Below are 19,699 nucleotides of genomic sequence, written 5' to 3'. Positions count from 1 at the left end.
CATTGAATATCAATCAGTATTCAAATTTCCGATTGTCTTACAAACTTCATATTTTTTAACTGTTTGTCTGAATATTTAAGTAGTTGATTAGCCAGCCAAATGCAATTACCTACAGGTTCCCCTTCCAACTTCATTGTTTTTTGTTTTCATTTTCTTGCAATTCATTTGTAGGTCATTTGTCCTAATGAGTTTCCCACGATTTAGATTTTATTGATTATATCCTCATGGTATCATTTTTTAAAAATATATTCTTCTATACTTGTATGTCCTAAAAATCTGTAAATTTGTAGTTAGAGCTAGGAACTTGATTAGACTCAGGTTCAGCTTGTTTCGTGTTCCATCAGGAGGTATCTAGTGTTTGCTGCCTCTCTTTTTGTGTTGTGTCCCTCCACACCCTAGACCTCCAAAATAACAGTCATCTATTTTGTCCACAAATTTGCAACTTCTATGGCTCTGGGTAGTACTACAATAATTAAATATTAGTTCATTTCTGTTTTTGGATAGGACATCTGGTTACTTGTTTACTTATAATAGATCACAAAACTTCTAAGTTTTCCAGCACCCCCCTTTGGTTTTTCCTTCTCCCATTTTCAGACAGAAATCTTATAATTGGGAGGGTTAGAAAGTGATAAAAATGTGAACTAGAAACCTTCCAGAGAAAATTAGAAAAATCAAAATGTATTTAAGGAAAACAGGCCCCTGCTTCATGTTAACATATTGCAAGCCAAACTTTAAAAAAGAATGATGCAAACAATATGGTTTCGGAAAACAGAGCTTAATGGTGGTCTCAACAACATAAACTGATTCAGAAGAGAAGAAATATGGATAATAAAAATAACAATTAAAAAATTGTCTTTGCGGGCTTCCCTGGTGGCGCAGTGGTTGAGAATCTGCCTGCCAATGCAGGGGACACTGGTTCGAGCCCTGGTCTGGGAAGATCCCACATGCCGCGGAGCAACTAGGCCCGTGAGCCACAATTACTGAGCCTGCGCGTCTGGAGCCTGTGCTCCGCAACAAGAGAAGCCGCGATAGTGAGAGGCCCGCGCACCGCGATGAAGAGTGGCCCCCACTTGCCGCAATTAGAGAAAGCCCTCGCACAGAAACGAAGACCCAACACAGCCATAAATAAATAAATTAATTAATTAATTTAAAAAAAATTGTCTTTGAGATAGAGTGAAAACCTAAGAGAGAAAAGTTAAACACATTCCTGCCTCCTTTTCCAATCCAAAACGGTGCCTGGCTCGGTCTTATTATTGAGGGCTTAGCACATGGTTCAGCATCCATCCTAGAGAGGAGAACCCTCAATTGGATGGTTGGCCAAATATTATTGTTTTATAAAAACTATTTTACAAATCATTAGAGAAATTCTATAAGGCTACTGTTATTGCCAGCATTCCCACATATGTCTTAACTCTGCTTGGATCTGATACAATAGGAATTTTTCCAACATGTCTATCCTTCACTAGCAACAGTGCTTTGTATCTATAAAGTATCCTACAAAAGTTGTATGTTTTAATACTTATTGAAATCCCATTCTAATGGAGAATTAGTGTACATCAATACTTCTAAGCAATCAAATGTTCAGCATTTATTATTGCTTAATCCTAGGAAGAAAAATAATTCCAATATCAGTTGTCACAGAAAAAGAAAAATATGTATTTATAACTTGAAACCTCTCAGATAATTAAAGCAATTGTCATACCTATGGAGACTGTCCTCAAAAGCCAATAATGGCATCTTCCAAATTCTGCTTTGTCCTTTCTGGCTGACAGGTCTCCTCACACTGATAAAACTAGTAGTTTAATAAGCCTTTAGAAGCCATCTAATTCAACCTTCTTATTTTATAGATGAGGAAAATGAGACCCAGAGAACTTAAATGACTCGCCCAAGATTACACAGCTAATATGTAGCAGAAGTGGAACTCAAGCCAGAACTTTGAGCCCCCAAATTAATGCTATTTCCATCATCATCACACTTGTTTCCATCATACTACACTAGTTGTTTTAACAAATAATCATAGCATGTTTGTGGGTTGCATAGAAGTAATCTGCTCCTTTGAAGAGAAATCAGCCCTAGACTTATGGATCTCAGAGCACCTAAGAAGGTTCATCTTCTACAGCCAGTATCCTGAGTGAGTGTAAAAGCTCCTAAGGATCACAGGATTAAGTACTATGAACAATTGTCCTTGAACTTATCCCAGGCATCCATCATTTTATGGATGTTAAGTAACTATTTGTGAATGAATATCAAAAGAACCTCACCTGTATTATTTTCATATTAACATATAGAAGTAAAAAAAGCCCAGCAGTTTAGCTCATGACCTCTGAAGTCGTTGCTCTATTGGAATACTTCTTCCATTTATTTACAGGTTTACCTTGGGCTTCAGTTCTCTCTGTGCTTCGATCCTTTATCTCCTACCAAAAAAGATAAAGACACCTACTTCATAGGATTGTTGAGAGTATTAAATGAGATGAAACGTGTAAAGGGTTTAGCACTGCAACTAGCACATAACTGAACTAAATGATTGTTATGAAAATGTTCAGGCTCCCTAAGAATCAGTGGCTATGTTATGCAGGAGAAAATACTGTAAAACTAAGGCACTGTACTAACTGGACAGGCAGTCCTGATTTGGTAGGCAATCACAGGTCCAAAACTTTTAAGATTCTCTGGTATTTAACCAGTGTATATTTAAATTTCTAACTACCACCTAGTATCAATCAATATTCAACAACCAACTCCAACATCTAAATCAAAGAAAAGCAGTCACAAGGAAACAAAAGCAAAAATAAACAAATGGGACCTAATTAAACTTAAAAGTTTTTTTGCACAGCAAAGGAAACCACTGACAAAATGAAAAGACGATCTATTGAGTGGAAGAAAATATTTGCAAATGATATGATACGACCAATATGGGGTTAATATCCAAAATTATAATATAAATGGCTCATACAATTCCGTACCAAAAAAAAAAAAGGAACCCAATTAAAAAATGGGCGGAAGACCTGAATAGACGACATTCTTTTTGTGAAAAGATGCTCAACATCGCAAATCATCAGAGAAATGCAAATCGAAACCACAATGAGGTATCACCTCACACCTGTCAGAATGGCTAGCATCAAAAAGAACACAAATATTGGCAAGGATGTTGGTGGGAATGTAAATTGGTGCAGCCACTGTGGAAGACTACATTGAGGTTTCTCAAAAGACTAAATATAGAACTACCACATGACTCAGCAATTCCATTTCTCCACATGTATCTGAAGATGAAAACACTAATTCCAAAAGATACATGCACCCAATGTTCATAGCAGCATTATTTACATTAGTCAAGATATTGGGCTTCCCTGGTGGCACAGTGCTTAAGAATCCGCCTGCCAATGCAGGGGACACGGGCTCGAGCCCTGGTCCCGGAAGATCCCACATGCCGCGGAGCAAAGAAGCCGGTGCGCTACAACTACTGAGTCTGCGCTCTAGAGCCCACGAGCCACAACTACGGAAGCCCCGAAGCCCGCGCACCTAGAGCCCGTGCTCCGCAACAAGAGAAGCCACCGCAATGGAAGCCGGCGCACCACAACGAAGAGTAGCCCCAGCTCCCGCAACTAGAGAAAGCCCGCGTGCAGCAACGAAGACCCAACATAGCCAAAAATAAATAACTAAATGTTCTTAAAAAAAATATATATATATATATATGGAAGCAACCTAAGTGTCCATCAACAGATGAATGGATTAAGAAGATGTGGTATATACACACAATGGAATACTACCCAGCCATAGGAAGAATGAAATTCTGCCATCTGCAACAACATGCATGGACCTAGAGGATATTATGCTAAGCGAAATGAGTCAGAGAAAGACAAATACTATATGTTACCACTTATATGTGTAATCTAAAAAATAAAACAAATGAATGAATATAACAAGAAAAACAGACTCACAGATACAGAATTGAGAAAAACTAGTGTTTACCAGTGGAGACAGGGAAGGGGGGGAGAGGCAAAACAGGGATAGGGGATTAAGAGGCAGAAGCTAGGACGTATAAGATAAATAAGCTACAAGGATATATGTATTGTACAGCACAGGAAATATAGTCAATATTTTATAACTTTTTTTTTTTTTTTGTCTGCGCCACACGGCTTGCAGGATCTCAGTTCCCAGACTAGGGATGTAACCCGTGCCCCCTCAAGTGGAAGCACTGAGTCCTAACCACTGCAACACCAGGGAATTCCCTATAATAACTTTAAACGGAGTATAATCCATGAAAAATTTTAATCACTGAGTTGTACACCGGAGACTAATACAATGTTGTAAATCAACTATACCTCAATTAAAACAAGAAAGGGGGAAAAAGAAGTCACCCCTGCCAACCCCTCTTCCAACTCGCTTTCAAAATATATAAAACTGAATAAAATACACGTCTACCGCCAGTAAAAACCGGCTCAGCCCTGCCCCACCCACCCGGGAGTGACTCCCTGCGGCTACAACACCTAGCGGACAGGTCCAGCTTGAGTTAACAGAAGGGACCTCAGGGCCAAGAAGGGGGTAGTGCGGAGATGGGACGTCCCAGCACAGCCTTTACAATCGCAGGCTGTCCTTTCTGCCTCCCAGGAGCCCGCCCACCGCGCCCCCCATCCCCCCGCGCCCCCCATCCCCCCGTGCCCCCCGTGCCCCCCGTGCCCCCCGCCCACTGGGCCGCAGGCCAACAGCTCCCAACAGCCCTAAAATCTGCGGCGCGGCCGCGACACCCACCGCACCCGGCATGCAGCGGGCAGCCTTCTACGTCACGGCGGCGCCGGGCCTCCAGGCAGGCCCCTTTCCCCGCCTCCTCCTCCCGGCGCCGGTGCCGCTTTCTGGAAGCTTCGAGAAGGCGGTGGGCGCTTACTGTTAGTCCCGGGCCAGCCGGAATCCGTGTCCATCCGTCCTTCCAGAGCTCACGCAGACCCGTCCAAGCTTGCCATGCCGGAGAACGTAGCCCCCCGCAGCGGGCCGCCCGCCGGGCTTGCCGGCGGCCGCGGGAGGAGCGCCTATCAGGACCGCGATAAGCCGGCCCAGATCCGCTTCAGCAACATCTCCGCGGCCAAAGGTATCGCTGCCCGGCCTAAGCCGTGGCCCTCCGGGCTTAGCTGTGCATTCTCACTCCCAGTCTTGGATGGGCATGATTCGTTTTCTGTTCCTTCAGATGATCCCCTGTGGGCCTCCCACAGAATAAGCTCAGTGCAGGGATCCTCCTGTCTGTTCTCTGCCCATGATTTCCCACCCCGAGTATGGAGGCCTTTGGACTTGCCCCATTCTGCGTCTTAGACGTCCATAATTTTTCATGCCGGGCCGTGCTGCATTCATTCATCCTATTTAAGACAGGGGCCGAGGCCCGCATGCAGCGGTCCAGTGGTAGAATGTTTGAACAATACTTTTCAGTTTTCTTGTTCTTATTAAAAAACTTCTTTCGGTACAGCGATTGAAACGAATTCGGGTAAACTCTCCGCGCCTTAAATTGGGGCGGGGCCCATTGTACTGGGATGTGGGGACCCATCTTGTTTGAGAATAATTATGCGGCTGCCTTGTGCTTTGATGTCTTTGCACGTGCAACGAGCAAATGGAGAACAGTTTGGCCTTTGGTGGAATTTAAGAAGTCCTGGGTTTCATTCAGTTACGTTACTTCGTGGCTTTGTGACCTTTAACCAAGGTTTCTTTACTTATAAAATCGGGGAGGGAAAGTTGCCCTTTTTTTAAAAAAAGGAGTTGTGAGGATTAAGAGAAGTCGGGTTGAGATGGAAGAGTCTGGAAGGAAAAGTGAGAACAAATGCTTAGAGATCTTGCCGTTATGTGTATTGGCTACAGTGAGTATTTCATTCGGGTTAGAGCATAAGGTGCATGAAGAAATGAGAGGTGAGATCGGAAAGGTAAAGGGCCGAATCTGGAAGGGCCTGGTGTCTTGGAAAGGGTTTTAAACAACTCGCGCAGCTACAGATTGTTCTTCAGTGTAATGAGATAGTACCTAACTTGGAGGGTTGCTGTGAGGATTAAATGAGAGAGCATATGAAGAGCCAGATGTATATAAAGTACAGCCTTACAAATATTTGAGGTTATTTGTCTAGGTGACTGAGGGTGTGATGCTGCTGCTGGAAGAAACAGGTGCACTGAAGGGAGGATGGTGGAAGAGGAAAGAATAGGTTCTCATTTGAGCCTGAATGAGTTGAGGAGGTCAGAATGACCAGATGGGTAAATTTAGGAGTCATTTGGAAGTTAAAGAGAGAATATTTACCTGGAAATAAAAGTTGGTGGATAGTTATCTAGGGAGCATAGTTGAAGCTTAGATTTATTACATTAGAAACAAGATGTTAGATCAATTCTGGGGCTGTTGGAGGGGGGGTGGGCAAGAATGCTATATAATATGGTAGATTTTCAACAAACAAGGAGGATACAAGATGGGATGTTTACTTTGGTAGCTTTTGAAACATCAGTGCACAGAGAATTAAAACTGGACGAGGGAGGTATGCATATAGGAAGAAGAGGCCACCTATTTACCTATAAACATGACCCTTACATCTTAAGTGAGGAGAGCTCGTGGAACAAAGGGGCACTCGTAGTCTGTCCAAGTCAGGCAAAACCCTGCAAACTGGTTGAGAAAAGCTTTTGCTGGATGCATCTTTAGCGTAATTCATGGAGCCAGTTTTTTATTTTGCTAATAACCAAAAAGTATATTAAGTACCATTGGTTGGTGATATCAAAACCACACACACAAAAGTAGTAGTGGTCGTTTAGTACTATTCAGCACGAGTCATTTAACATATAATTGTGTACTACACAGTATGTTAAACTTCAAACACTTTCAGAGAGGTAATCAGTCTAGAATTTTTTATTTTTTGCACAGTGTGTCTTTCTAGAGTCTTCACATAGATGGATATAAGGGCGCATTCTTAAAATGAATTGGTCTGCTTGTAGAATTGTGGCCATGTGGGTCCGCTAAAATCACCTGAAAGGGTAAGGATGGCTGAATAATTAGGAAATGCAGCCCCAAATTATGAAATAATTAAGTAGAATATAATTCTTGAACTATACCAAATATTTTCTCTTACCCTCTTTAAGATTATGTATTTTTTTTAATTATTACTATTATTTTTTGTTTTGGATGCGTTGGGTCTTCGTTGCTGCGCGCAGGCTTTTCCGGCTTACCTCTAGTTGCAGTGAGCCAGGGGTACTCTTCATTGCGTTGTGCAGGTTTCTCATCGCGGTGGCTTGTCTTTGTTGCAGAGCACGGGCTCTAGGCGCGCGGGCTTCAGTAGTTGGGGTGAGCAGGCTCTAGGGTGTGCGGGCTTCAGTAGTTGTGGCGCACAGGCTTAGTTGCTCCGCGGCATGTGGGATCTTCCTGGACCAGGGATAGAACCCGTTTCCCCTGCATTGGCAGGTGGATTCTTCACCACTGCACCACCAGGGAAGTCCAGATTATGTGTTGTTTACACAATGAAGGGGAAGCATTATGCTAGTTGTGGAGTATACCAAAATAGGGCACTATCTTAGCTCTTTGTATATGGGGTGAAATGGTATATGAGAAAGGGGAAGGCGGACTTTCCTGGTGGCGCAGTGGTTAAGAATCCACCTGCCAGTGCAGGGGACACAGGTTCGAGCCCTGGTCTGGGAAGATCCCACATGCTGTGGAGCAACTAATCCCGTGCGCCACAGCTACTGAGCCCGCGCGCCTAGAGCCCACGCTCCACAACAAAGAGAAGCCACCACAACAAGAAGCCCACGCACCACAACAGAGTGTGGCCCCCGCTCGCCACAACTAGAGAAAGCCCACGTGCAGCGATGAAAACCCAAAGTAACCAAAAATAAATAAGCCAAAAATAAATAAAATAAAATCTTTTTTAAAAAAAAGGGTGGGGAGATTTAATCGTTTGTCCTGGACCTGTCGCAGTAAAGGGGATCAAGTACATCAATTACAATTTCTCTTAGAAAATAATAAGTGGATCAATAAAATAGAAACATGCTCATGGACAAGTAATAAGAAGAATGGAGTGGTAGACTATATGTCCAGAGATGGTTCATAACATAGTAATGATGACTAAAGACTATGATTTTAGGGACTTCCCTGACGGTCCAGTGGTTAAGATTCCGTTCTGCCACTGCAGGGAGCGCAGGTTCAATGCCTGCTCAGAGAACTAAGATCCTGCATGCCACACGGCGTGGCCAAAATTTTTTAAATAAATAAAAATTTTAAAAAATACTGTGACTTTAGATTTGGTTTTTTAGTTAAGGTTTTGAGGTTTTGTTTTTTTGTGGGGTTTTTGTTTGATTTGGTTTTGGGTTCAAAGAGGGTTTTTGTTACTGTTTTTTAAACTGTGGTCCATCCATATACCAGCTTCACATTAGTAAACAAAAGTCTTTGCCCTCAGAAATTACACTATAGTTGGGAGAGACAGAGTAAACAAATAAGCAAATTATATAGTTGTCCTATTATTGCGGCTTGTTTTAAGGAATGGAGAAAATAATATAGTCCTCATTCAGAGCGCATAACTAGGTTATACCATTTTGATACTTAAAGGAAGATTAGGTGAACCCTCAAAATTTATTCTACAACATGCAGAGTACAAGTGCTATGTATAGTGATTTTAACAACAAAAAGTGAAGCGTCATACAATTAAAGGAGTAAAATAATCACTCTGTTTCCAGTAGATTATTATTAGACATTGAATTTTCTTTAGTGAACATGGTGAATTGTCCACCATATTCTAACAAGGACAAAATGATTATTTGAGGGTAGAAATGCTCTTTAAAGAGTCTTGATTTCTTTTTTTCTTCTGTTTACAGCTGTTGCTGATGCTATTAGAACAAGCCTTGGACCGAAAGGAATGGATAAAATGGTAAAAGGCTCAGTCATTCATTACTTACTGAGTGCTGCTGTTCATACTGCAAGCGCTCTATAGAGGGTTAAGATGTGCTGTTTAAAAAGTAAAGTGTTAGAAAGGCTTTGAGAGTTCAGAAAGGGATAGATTACTTTGGGATGAATGGGACCTAACTATAATTCATGTTTTGTTTATGATAATGATTCTTTATAATATCTTTTCTATCCCTTTTTTGGTGTCTCAGTTCCTTCACTTTTAAGTAGGAAAAAACCCAGCTATTTCATTTGCAAAGCTGGACTATTACTGCATATTCTTAAATCATTATACCAATGTAAGGGAAAACAGTTTGAAATTAAGCAAACATAAGTTAACTTCTGTACAAGAAGTGTTAAAATTAGTAGAGCTTTTAGGATTTCACATCAATACTGGATGAAGAAAACAAAATTTTTGAAATACAACTTTCTTTAAAAAAAAAAACAAACTTTGTAGATTCAAGATGGAAAAGGTGATGTGACCATTACAAATGATGGTGCCACCATTCTGAAACAAATGCAGGTGTTACATCCAGCAGCCAGAATGGTAAGTATAATTTTTAGGTGGGGTTTTGTGGGTTTTTTTAAGTGTATTGTTTGATATTTGGTAAACAGTTAAATTTTTTTTATTTAATCACATGATATTGCTTAAAACATGGTGAAAATTTTTCCTTTTTTATGCTAAACAGGCATATTTTTAGGATACGTTGTATGCCTAGCATTATGTTCTCCATTGCAAGTTGTAATAAAACATGAATCTCCTTGTCTTTGTTCACAGCAATGTGCCACACATATGAGGAAGGAAGAGAGAAAAACATGAAATTGTACAAATTATTAGTTCAATGGGTGTTAACTGAAAGAGAGCAAAATAATTTTAATTGTTTGCAAAATAAATCTTGTGTTTAAACTTGCGCTGACATTTATTTTTAAAAGCAGTTTCTAATTCAACTACAGATCATAATGGTGATTGCAGTGTCAAGTGAGAAGTCACCATATCAGCAAAAACAAATTCCTTAGAAGTTCCTATCTGTTAAAAAGTCTCTTTTAATTAGTTAAAGATGACTGAAAATGAATCAGATTATGCTTCATGCAGGGTCAGTTTAGATAAACTTGGCCAAGGATTTCAAACTGACAATATTCTCTCATCTGAATGCTGCATTTCATAGCTTCTGAGTCTACAGGGTACCCATAGTTCTTTTAAGTACTGGGAAGAAAAAATTTACAACCCTTAGTCTGAACTGGAAATCATAAAATAGCTTGTTAGAAAGTATGTAAGTAGAATTTTGCATGCCACAACTATATAGGTCGTCATTTTTAAATGAGACCAAGGTGGACAGCGAATCAGAAGTCAAGTATATTGAATCTTACAGTGTTGATAAAATCAAATTCTATATGTGAACCTCATGGTGAAAGTCATTGATGTTATATTTGAATTAGATGTTACTGGGTTCTCATAGTTCTCATAGAGCAACTTGACATGTTCTGTTCACTTAGCTGGTGGAGCTATCTAAGGCTCAGGATATAGAAGCGGGAGATGGCACGACATCAGTGGTCATTATTGCTGGCTCTCTCTTAGATTCCTGTACCAAGCTTCTTCAGAAAGGTGGGTAGGACATAGGACATGCTTTATTACTGAATAAAGGCAAAAAAATATTAAGTAATATGAGATTTACAATTTAATTTGGAGCAGAATTTTTTAAGCAGGAATTTTTAGATTAAATTTTGCTATATTTACCATATGAATTAGAAATTTTTTTCTTTTTGCTTCTGGGTTTGGTTTTGGGGGGGGTTGGTTGTTCTTGTTTTATTTGTTTTTGTTTTGGCTAGGTTTCCTTTTGAATGGAACTTGGTAAAATTTTGCTTTTCAAAAGTGACTGGTTGGTGGTGTACTAAACTTAAGATATAGATGAGAACTGTGATTCAGGAGAGAAAGTATGGGTTCCTGCTTTGGTAAATAGTGCCTAAATGTTGTAGTGACTCCCCAGTCACTTATTCTAATTATTATGTAGATTTGTAGAGTTTTGAAAAGTGAAAAATTGGTTTTAGTCTTAAATATCACAGGAGTATGTAATTGATTTATTCCAAATTAAATGGAAATAATAAATTATTAGACATATTAGTGGTTAAGGTTATTCAAACCAATATTATTTAAGATTAATTTAAAATTTATGACTACTTTGAAATTTTAATGAACAGAAATTTTAAGTCATATCAAATATGAAGTTTATCTGTTACAATTAAATAACCTTTCACAAATGGCAGGGATTCATCCCACCATCATTTCTGAGTCATTCCAGAAGGCTTTGGAAAAGGGTATTGAAATCTTGACTGACATGTCTCGACCTGTGGAACTGAGTGACAGAGAAACTTTGTTAAATAGTGCAGCCACTTCATTGAACTCAAAGGTGAGACAAGCACTATGGGATCATTGTAAAATTACAGTTTAAGGTTCATTAAGAAGCACAGCTGCGATTTTTATTTTTATTTATTTATTTATTTATTTTGCGTTGGGTTGTCATTGATGCGTGCAGGCTTCCTCTAGTTGTGGCGAGCAGGGGCTACTCTTCGTTGCGGTGCGCGGGCTTCTCATTACGGTGGCTTCTCTTGTTGAGGAGCGTGGGCTCTAGGTGCGTAGGCTTCAATAGTTGCAGCACGTGGGCTCAGTTAACCACTGCACCACCAGGGAAGTCCCTACACTGATTTTTGATGCTATACAGTTCATAAATGTTAACTCTCAAGAGTGACTACGTAGCTAATTTGTGTAACTGAATTAGTTCAAGTAAAATTTACTCCTTCAAGGCTTTCAGGTAAGTTGTAGTATCGTCATTTTACAGATGGGAAAAGAGGTCTAGTGAAGTTATATAACTTATCCAAGACCCACTAATAAGAGGTAGAACTGTGATTTGAACCCAAGATAGGGCTGCCCATCATGGTCCATCTCTTAATAATATCTATGCTGCTTTTCTTATCAAACTTAAAGAAGTGATGTTAGTTTAAATTTCTTGGGAACTCATGTCACCTGTTTTCTGTTATGTTGTGTGTCACACCCCCACCCCATTCTTTTTCCTTTTCATCAGCATTATTTGTATATTAAGTGGAAAGCTAGATAGTATTAGTGATATTAAGTAATATTATTGATAAACGTCCCCACAACTAATATAGACAGAATATCATAGTGGTTACAAGCATTGGTCATAGAACCTAGACTGCTTGGGTTTAATGCTGGCACCACTTAATTAAGCTGTTTCAGATTTTTTGTCTGAAGGTTGAATGAATATATGAATGTACAGTGCTAAAACCACTGCCTGACATATAATACGTGCTCAATAAATGTTAACCATTAGCTATTTTTGTCAGCCCCTCAGTAATAGGGGTGCACATATATAACATCTGATCATAAATTCATTTTAGATAGGAAACCTCAGCATAAAATTAATTTGTTCTTTTGGATTTCCTGTAGAATTACTAGTAATCTAGTCAATCCTGTCTACTATATTAATAAAAGAGGAACACAAGCATATGTTTTTAAATGGTGACTGACAAACCTGAGTGGAAAAGACAGTTTATATGGAATGTTTTCTCATATGCTCTCCACCCCAGCCAAAAAAATGATTGAGATTACTTCTTGAATATCTTTATCATTAAAGAACTAGGACTTTTTGTGTTACGACACTGACTTTATTTTCTTTTTTAATAATTCTAGGTTGTCTCTCAATATTCAAGTCTCCTTTCTCCAATGACTGTAAATGCAGTGATGAAAGTGATTGACCCAGCCACAGCTACTAGTGTAGATCTTAGAGATGTTAAAATAGTTAAGAAACTTGGGTAAGCATCTCTAATTATAACTTTAATAAAAATTAATTTTGAAAGTAAACATAAGCTCTTGCCAAAAATAAATAAGTTAAATGAAAAATACATAGGTGAAAGTCACATACATTTGGTTGTTTTGTTTTCATGACAACTTGTGTTAATGTGGGAATTTCAAGAATTTGTTTATATTCCCTAATGGTGGCAGGGCAGTGGTGTGATCGGAGAGGTTCAGGAATGGGGCACTAATAAATGTGAGTGAGGCTGAAGCACATTTTATCAGACTGATGATTTTTAATCTGTTAGCAATCTATTAAACTTGCAGATTTCCGCCCCCTCATAACTATCTCCTCGTTTTCTTTTTTCTTAGTGGGACAATTGATGACTGTGAGTTGGTGGAAGGTCTGGTTCTTACTCAAAAGGTGGCAAATTCTGGCATAACCAGGGTTGAAAAGGCTAAGATTGGGCTTATTCAGTTCTGCTTATCTGCTCCCAAAACAGATGTAAGTAAAACCAAGTGAAATGATTCCTTAGGTGTTTGACTTTCTAATAACGAAATTTTTCTTTTTATAAAAATAGAAAATGCTGATACTAGTGATAAAAAGCAAGGATCTAAAAATAGTAAAATTTAGACAAAAGTAGAAAATGTTGGATGCCACACATGATAAATCTATAATCTCAGTTGGCTATTTATTGAAATTGAGCGTTCACTTCACAAATGAAGACAAATAATGATAGGGATATCTATGAAACAATAAAAATAGGTTATGTGAAAGTGATAGTATAAGTGGACTTTCCAGATTCTTTCTAGCTGTCTGAGAACAGAAACCTTCACCCATCCTTCCCTAGCAGGCAGATCTTTTGTCTTTATGTTTGCACAATGGAACTTTAAAACCAGTTTATTACCCATACTCCGAAAAACACAATTTTTTATTATTCCCATATCTATCAGTCATAAGTACCATCCCCTGAAGGAGTGGTTGATCTTTGTCATCTCATTCAGGTTTGCTCTCATTTTACATTGTGTTGGCATACAAGTTTCCTGTTGAGTCGTTTGTTTCCCAAATTTTAACCCACATAAAAACGTTGTTTTCTAGGTCTTTGATATAACAATATTTGTCCTTCGTAGTTCCTATCAGCATACCAGTTTTTTTTAACAATCCATAGAGTAAAAAGGATGCAACTGAAATTATTGATATTTCAGTAATAACGTAAATTCATATGAAAAGAATTGACAGTCACGAAATAGGATAATCATTCTTATGTTTTATGATCACCAAAAATGTACTTGTAAAAAATAAGACAGCAATTTGTATAGATGAAAGTGAAAAACCTGAGTTAAGTTTTGTGTGTATTCCTTTCTCTAAATTTTTTTTGTGCGTGTCTATATAATTTCTTGTTTGGTATGATTTTGGTTGAATTTATACTATACATAATATTTTCATTAAAAGTCTCACTTTTTTGCTTAAGGACTCTTAAAATGCAAATTATTAATATGTCCTTTTTCTGAACAGATGGACAATCAAATAGTAGTTTCTGACTACGTCCAGATGGACCGAGTGCTACGAGAGGAGAGAGCCTATATTCTAAATTTAGTGAAGCAAATTAAGAAAACAGGATGTAATGTTCTTCTCATACAGAAGTCTATTCTAAGGTGTGGGGCTATTTATTTTGTTCACCTCTTAATGATAATTGATTTTGGATCCCTTCTAGCAATTTTTTAAGAAACATTTGAGGTGGGTAAACCACTAGAAATCTGGAATGAATCTGCATTTTAGGGTATTGTATTCTGGTAAATGATCTAAAGTGAGTTCTCTTCGTGTTATGATCATTTAAATGTGGGATATATTATCCTTCTAGACCAAGATCCTCACTATCAAGTAAAAAGCTAACTTTAGTCTAAAATTAATTAGCTAGCTAAAATTTTAGAGGCATTTATTTAAAGGTCCGTGCAATAGCTTGCCTTGAAATTTTAGAAGTTCTTTTGGGGGAAATGCTGGATAGTCCATGGATTGGAAGAATTCTCCAAAGTTTGAACTGATCGCTTTTTTGTTTGTTTTCAGTGTTTTCTTCTAATAGGTAGACACATTCTCATGTACTATATTAATATGTTATGCCAGAAAGTATTATGGATGCTCTTGATATAGAAACCTTAATGAAGAGGTGGAATACCTGGTTCTAAATACAAGTTATGTAATAGCTAGTAACCTTGAATAAACTGCTCTCAAAACTCTGTGCTTATTTGTAAAACAAGGATAGTAATATCTGCCCTTCAGTATCAAGGGTTGTCAGGAGGATCATTCCAGGTAATTTGTGTAAAAGTGTATAAATTTGTGGAGTCTTGAATTACATCATACTTAATTTCTAAATTCATAAAGCATCGATTATTATCAGAGTTATACTTATTTAGTATTAAGAAAAATGACATAATTATCTTTTTATTGTGTGTTTTACAAATCGTGTCGTCGGGGTACATTTTAAATATTATCCATTAGAAATCTTATTTAAGAATTTTGAGGTCATAAACTTGGTAAGCTGTTTAAACTTGGTAAGATGTTTAAAGCATCTTCCTTCACAAATAATTTGTTAAATCATTGGCCATTTAAACAACAGTAAAATTACTAAAACCATAAAAAAGGAGTTGAACAGCAAAGTTTTTTTTCTAACCTAGTATTGACATAAGCACTGATTTTGTATTTTAGAGATGCTCTTAGTGATCTTGCATTACATTTCCTGAACAAAATGAAGATTATGGTGGTTAAGGATATTGAAAGAGAAGACATTGAATTCATTTGTAAGGTAAAATATTCTTAGTATCTGTATGTGTGAAAATGTTCACTATTCAGACTTCTCAATTTGTGGATTTCACTATTTTTCCCAGACTATTGGAACCAAACCAGTTGCTCATGTTGACCAGTTCACTGCTGACATGCTGGGATCGGCTGAGTTAGCTGAGGAGGTCAGCTTAAATGGTTCTGGCAAACTGATCAAGGTAACAGTATTAAAATTAAGCTTCTATTTGCCTGGGTTTTTTTTTTTTTTTTAATCCTTCAAATACCTAATTAAGAGTTTGTTTACTAAAGATTACAGGCTGTGCAAGCCCTGGAAAAACAGTTACAATCGTTGTTCGTGGTTCTAACAAATTGGTGATTGAAGAAGCTGAGCGTTCCATTCATGATGCCCTATGTGTTATTCGCTGTTTAGTGAAGAAGAGGTAACATTAAATTACCAAGGAACATTTTGAACATAAAAACTTGTGTATTTTTATTATTAAGGTATAAATACTAAGTTATTATTTAAAAATAGCTTTCTGTTGGATAAAATAAGCTAAAAATATATTTGTGAATTTCAGGGCTCTTATTGCAGGAGGTGGTGCTCCAGAAATAGAGTTGGCCCTGCGATTAACTGAATACTCAAGAACATTGAGTGGTATGGAATCCTACTGCGTTCGTGCTTTTGCAGATGCTATGGAGGTCATTCCATCTACACTAGCTGAAAATGCTGGCCTGAATCCCATTTCTACAGTAACAGAACTAAGAAACAGGCATGCCCAAGGAGAAAAAACTACAGGCATTAATGTCCGAAAGGTAATAATTTAATCTTTAGTTACTGCAGAAAATGTTGATTATTATAAAATACTAAAAGCTTCATAATTGTCGAATGAAAGGCTTTGTAATTAAAAATAGAGTTAACCTTGGATTTAAGTATAAGACCTGCAGGTTAATTAATGTATGCCATCTAGTGAGAATGAAGGTGATGCCTTAAGTGAGAAGAATTGTTCATTAAGTCTGCCATCTAATGGTTGTACAACTTTTTAGCAAGTTACTTAGTCTGTGCTTCAGTTTTCTTGGTTGTGAAAACAGGGACTATTAATAGTTCCCTCATAGGCCTGTGAGGATTAAATGGATTACTAATTAGAAAGTTCTTACAAAGATGCCTGGTGTGTAGTCAACCATTGCTGCTGTTGTGAGCACCAGCCTAGTGTAGTTGTATAGGGTAAACACATAGAACAATAATAATTTCCCCTTTTGTATTAATGTTTTATGTCTCCTTTTATTGAGAAGACAAATAATATGTAATGGGAAAAAATTGACAATCCAAGATGATATTTTTTGAATGGTTACAGAACTCAAAGGAGGGCACTACCTGGTTAGGGAAAGTTTCATGAAGCTGCAGCCTTGGTTGGTAGGGAATGAAAAAGTTTCAGATGGGGAAGCAGTGGTTTACAGGTAAGAGGGACCAAGAAGTTACTCATTTTGTCTAGAGCAGAGGTTATATGGTGGTCATACAGTGGACTTTAAGATTGGAAAGATCAGATAAAAGCTAGAATGAGGGGTCCTTTGAGTTGTTGAGACAGGCATGGGTGTTTGTGTTCTTTTGTGTTTTAATTCCAGTAGTTGGGAGCCACTAAAGTTTTTTTAACCAAGAGGCTAAGGTGCTGAAAAGAGTATTTTAAGGAGGGAAGAATGGAGACAGGGTCACCTGTTAGGAGCATCACCAGTAATCCTAGGATAAAGGTGACTAGGATAGTGGCAGTAGGAATCTAAAAGTGGGAAGTGAGAATGATGTAAAGGCTGGGTAGAGCAGACATGGCCAAATTCAGAATTGGGAATCAGATGATTTAAAATCTTATAACTTTTTTCTTTAATTGCAGTATAGTTGATTTATAAATTGTGTTAGTTTTGGGTGTACAGCAGACAAATCTCATAATTTTTAATAACTATGATCATCTACGTAATTTTTGCCAGGATACTCTTTTTATTTTTTAATAAATTTATTTTTTATTTATTTATTTTTGGCTGCGTTGGGTCTTCATTGCTGCACGTGGGCTTTCTCTAGTTGTGGCGAGTGAAGGCTACTCTTTGTTGCAGTGCGTGGGCTTCTCATTGTGGTGGCTTCTCGTTGCGGAGCACAGGCTCTAGGCGCGCAGGCCTCAGCAGTTGCAGCACGTGGGCTCAGTAGTTGTGGCTTGTGGGCTCTAGAGCGCAGGCTCAGTAGTTGTAGCGCACGGGCCGGCATGTGGGATCTTTCTGGACCAGGGATCGAACCCATGTCCCCTGCAATGGCAGGCAGATTCTTAACCACTGCGCCACCAGGGAAGGCCCTTTGCCAAGGTATTTTAACTAAAAGATGCTTACAAGGAGTTGTTTTGGAGTTAGGCTTGGAATTCAATTTTTCCAAATTTTAGTTGAAGTACAACCTACAGCGTAGAGAAGAGCTTAGTAGAGAGTATCTTACTCTTGACTAGACTAAGGGAAAACTAAGTTTGAGAGGCCTTGAGGTTTACTGGTAACTGTAGTTGGTGATATGTATCAGTTACAAACACTAAAAGCAACTTGTACTGGTTTGCAGGGTGGTATTTCCAACATACTGGAGGAACTGGTTGTCCAGCCTCTGTTGGTTTCAGTCAGTGCACTGACTCTAGCAACTGAAACTGTCCGGAGCATTCTGAAAATTGATGATGTGGTAAGTATATACAGGTCGTGAATTTCCCTACAAGGTCAAAAAGGCATATTTTTGAAGAGTTGGGGTGGAGGGCAGTAAATGTTGTTAGTTTGCTAGTCATCAGGGTGAAAACAGTTCATACTTCTAGTCTTTTTTCACCTATAAAAATAGGGAGATTTGGATAACCACCTTAAACATCTTCCATGCTTAAAATTCTGTCCTTACAGGTTTTGAAATCTAAGTTTTTCTCTTTTCAGGTAAACAGTCGGTAACATGGATAACACTGGCTGACTGGCACCATCATGGCCACTAATAGCACAGCTGGAGTGGAAGAGCACCTTGGCATTCCTTGTTGTTTGGAAGGTTGTTTCCTTTACGAATTTCTGGGCCTGGTCTTCCAGCTGGCATTTGCTTGAAATTGTATTGACACAGTTCGATGAAAACATTAAAAATATGGTTTCAAAGGGCAGATTAATTGATTGTGCTCTTGCATTACCCCCACTGCCCTGCCCTCACAACCTCTGTTACCTCTGATCCTCTTGAGAAATCTGTATAGGAAGGGAAAGAAGAGTTCACACTTACCTGTTAACTTCCTTACGGGCTTAATCCTGGGTACTTTTAAGTTTTCTGTTAGTTTTTTAACAGAAGTATTGAGAAGGAAAAATGGCCCAATATGCTCATCACCCTGATAAATCCCTGCTTACAATAATATATATGCTGTTTGAAAAGTTAACAATACAGAAGAAAAGTGAGTCTTTCTCATGCTAATCCCTTTCTCCAAGAATAACCACTGTTGTGTTAATTGGGATTCCTTCTGAAAATAAAAATGTAGCAAATCTTATTTGTACAAAAAGGATTCATAACTAGTAAGTCTTTTTCCAGTGGTTGAAAACATCTTTATTGCCTCTACCCTGATCAACAAGCATTGTCTTGCACCATGAATGGTGTAAAATCTAACTAGTGTCCGTCCTTGCTTTAGCCACCTTCCAGTCAATTCTGCATACACTATATATATAGCTAGTGATCTTTTTAAACTTGTCAGGCACTCCTTTATAAAAGCTTTCATGACTTCTGATTGCCTTTGGAGAAAGGCCAGACCCTTAAGGTGGACCACAAATTGGGCCTCTGTAATCTGGTATCACACTCAACCATCTTTCTTTTGTGTATTTCACAAAAGTGTTATGAAAGCAGCTGGGGGGAGCTCCTTCACATCTGGAGAAAGAACTTCAAACCAGCCTGAAGCTTGGTTGTGTCTGACAACTCCGGTAGTTAATTAAAATGACTAATTTGGTAAATGGTAAATTCAGATAAGTCTTTGGATAGTCTGGAATTTAATAATTCAGTGATTATCATTTTAGTGGGTATTAGGAGCTTGCTGTTAAAAAAATCATAGCTGCCATAAAACAACTGAATTATGTATATCCTAAATTTTTTTTTTTTTGGCTGCGTTGGGTCTTCGTTGCTGCGTGCAGGCTTTCTCTAGTTGCGGCAAGTGGGGGCTACTCTTCGTCACGGTGTGCAGGCTTCTCATTGTGGTGGCTTGTTGCAGAGCATGGGCTCTGAGCATGCGGGCTT

At 38.4% G+C, this 19,699-nt stretch overlaps 1 protein-coding gene across 2 annotated transcripts; it reads left to right on the top strand.

Annotated features, from left to right (window-relative positions):
- The first annotated feature begins 4,804 nt into the window (after window positions 1–4,804).
- On the top strand, window positions 4,805–18,593 carry CCT4 (chaperonin containing TCP1 subunit 4). Of its 2 annotated transcripts, XM_061210943.1 has the most exons (14): window positions 4,805–5,080; window positions 8,806–8,858; window positions 9,330–9,419; window positions 10,367–10,475; window positions 11,135–11,277; window positions 12,576–12,697; window positions 13,050–13,182; window positions 14,194–14,333; window positions 15,382–15,478; window positions 15,561–15,671; window positions 15,763–15,893; window positions 16,032–16,266; window positions 18,032–18,145; window positions 18,382–18,593. In XM_061210943.1, the coding sequence occupies exons 1-14, from the start codon at window positions 4,954–4,956 to the stop codon at window positions 18,394–18,396; spliced, it is 1,620 nt and encodes a 539-aa protein (XP_061066926.1). In that variant the 5' UTR covers window positions 4,805–4,953; the 3' UTR covers window positions 18,397–18,593. The 2 variants fall into 2 exon arrangements, with proteins under 2 accessions (XP_061066926.1, XP_061066927.1); XM_061210944.1 differs by lacking the exon at window positions 9,330–9,419.
- The last annotated feature ends 1,106 nt before the right edge of the window (window positions 18,594–19,699 follow it).

This window comes from Eubalaena glacialis, chromosome 14 (assembly GCF_028564815.1).
Source record: "Eubalaena glacialis isolate mEubGla1 chromosome 14, mEubGla1.1.hap2.+ XY, whole genome shotgun sequence".
NCBI classification, from domain to species: domain Eukaryota; kingdom Metazoa; phylum Chordata; class Mammalia; order Artiodactyla; family Balaenidae; genus Eubalaena; species Eubalaena glacialis.
Note: the sequence above shows the minus strand (reverse complement) of the source record. Positions and strands in the feature narration are given on the sequence as shown.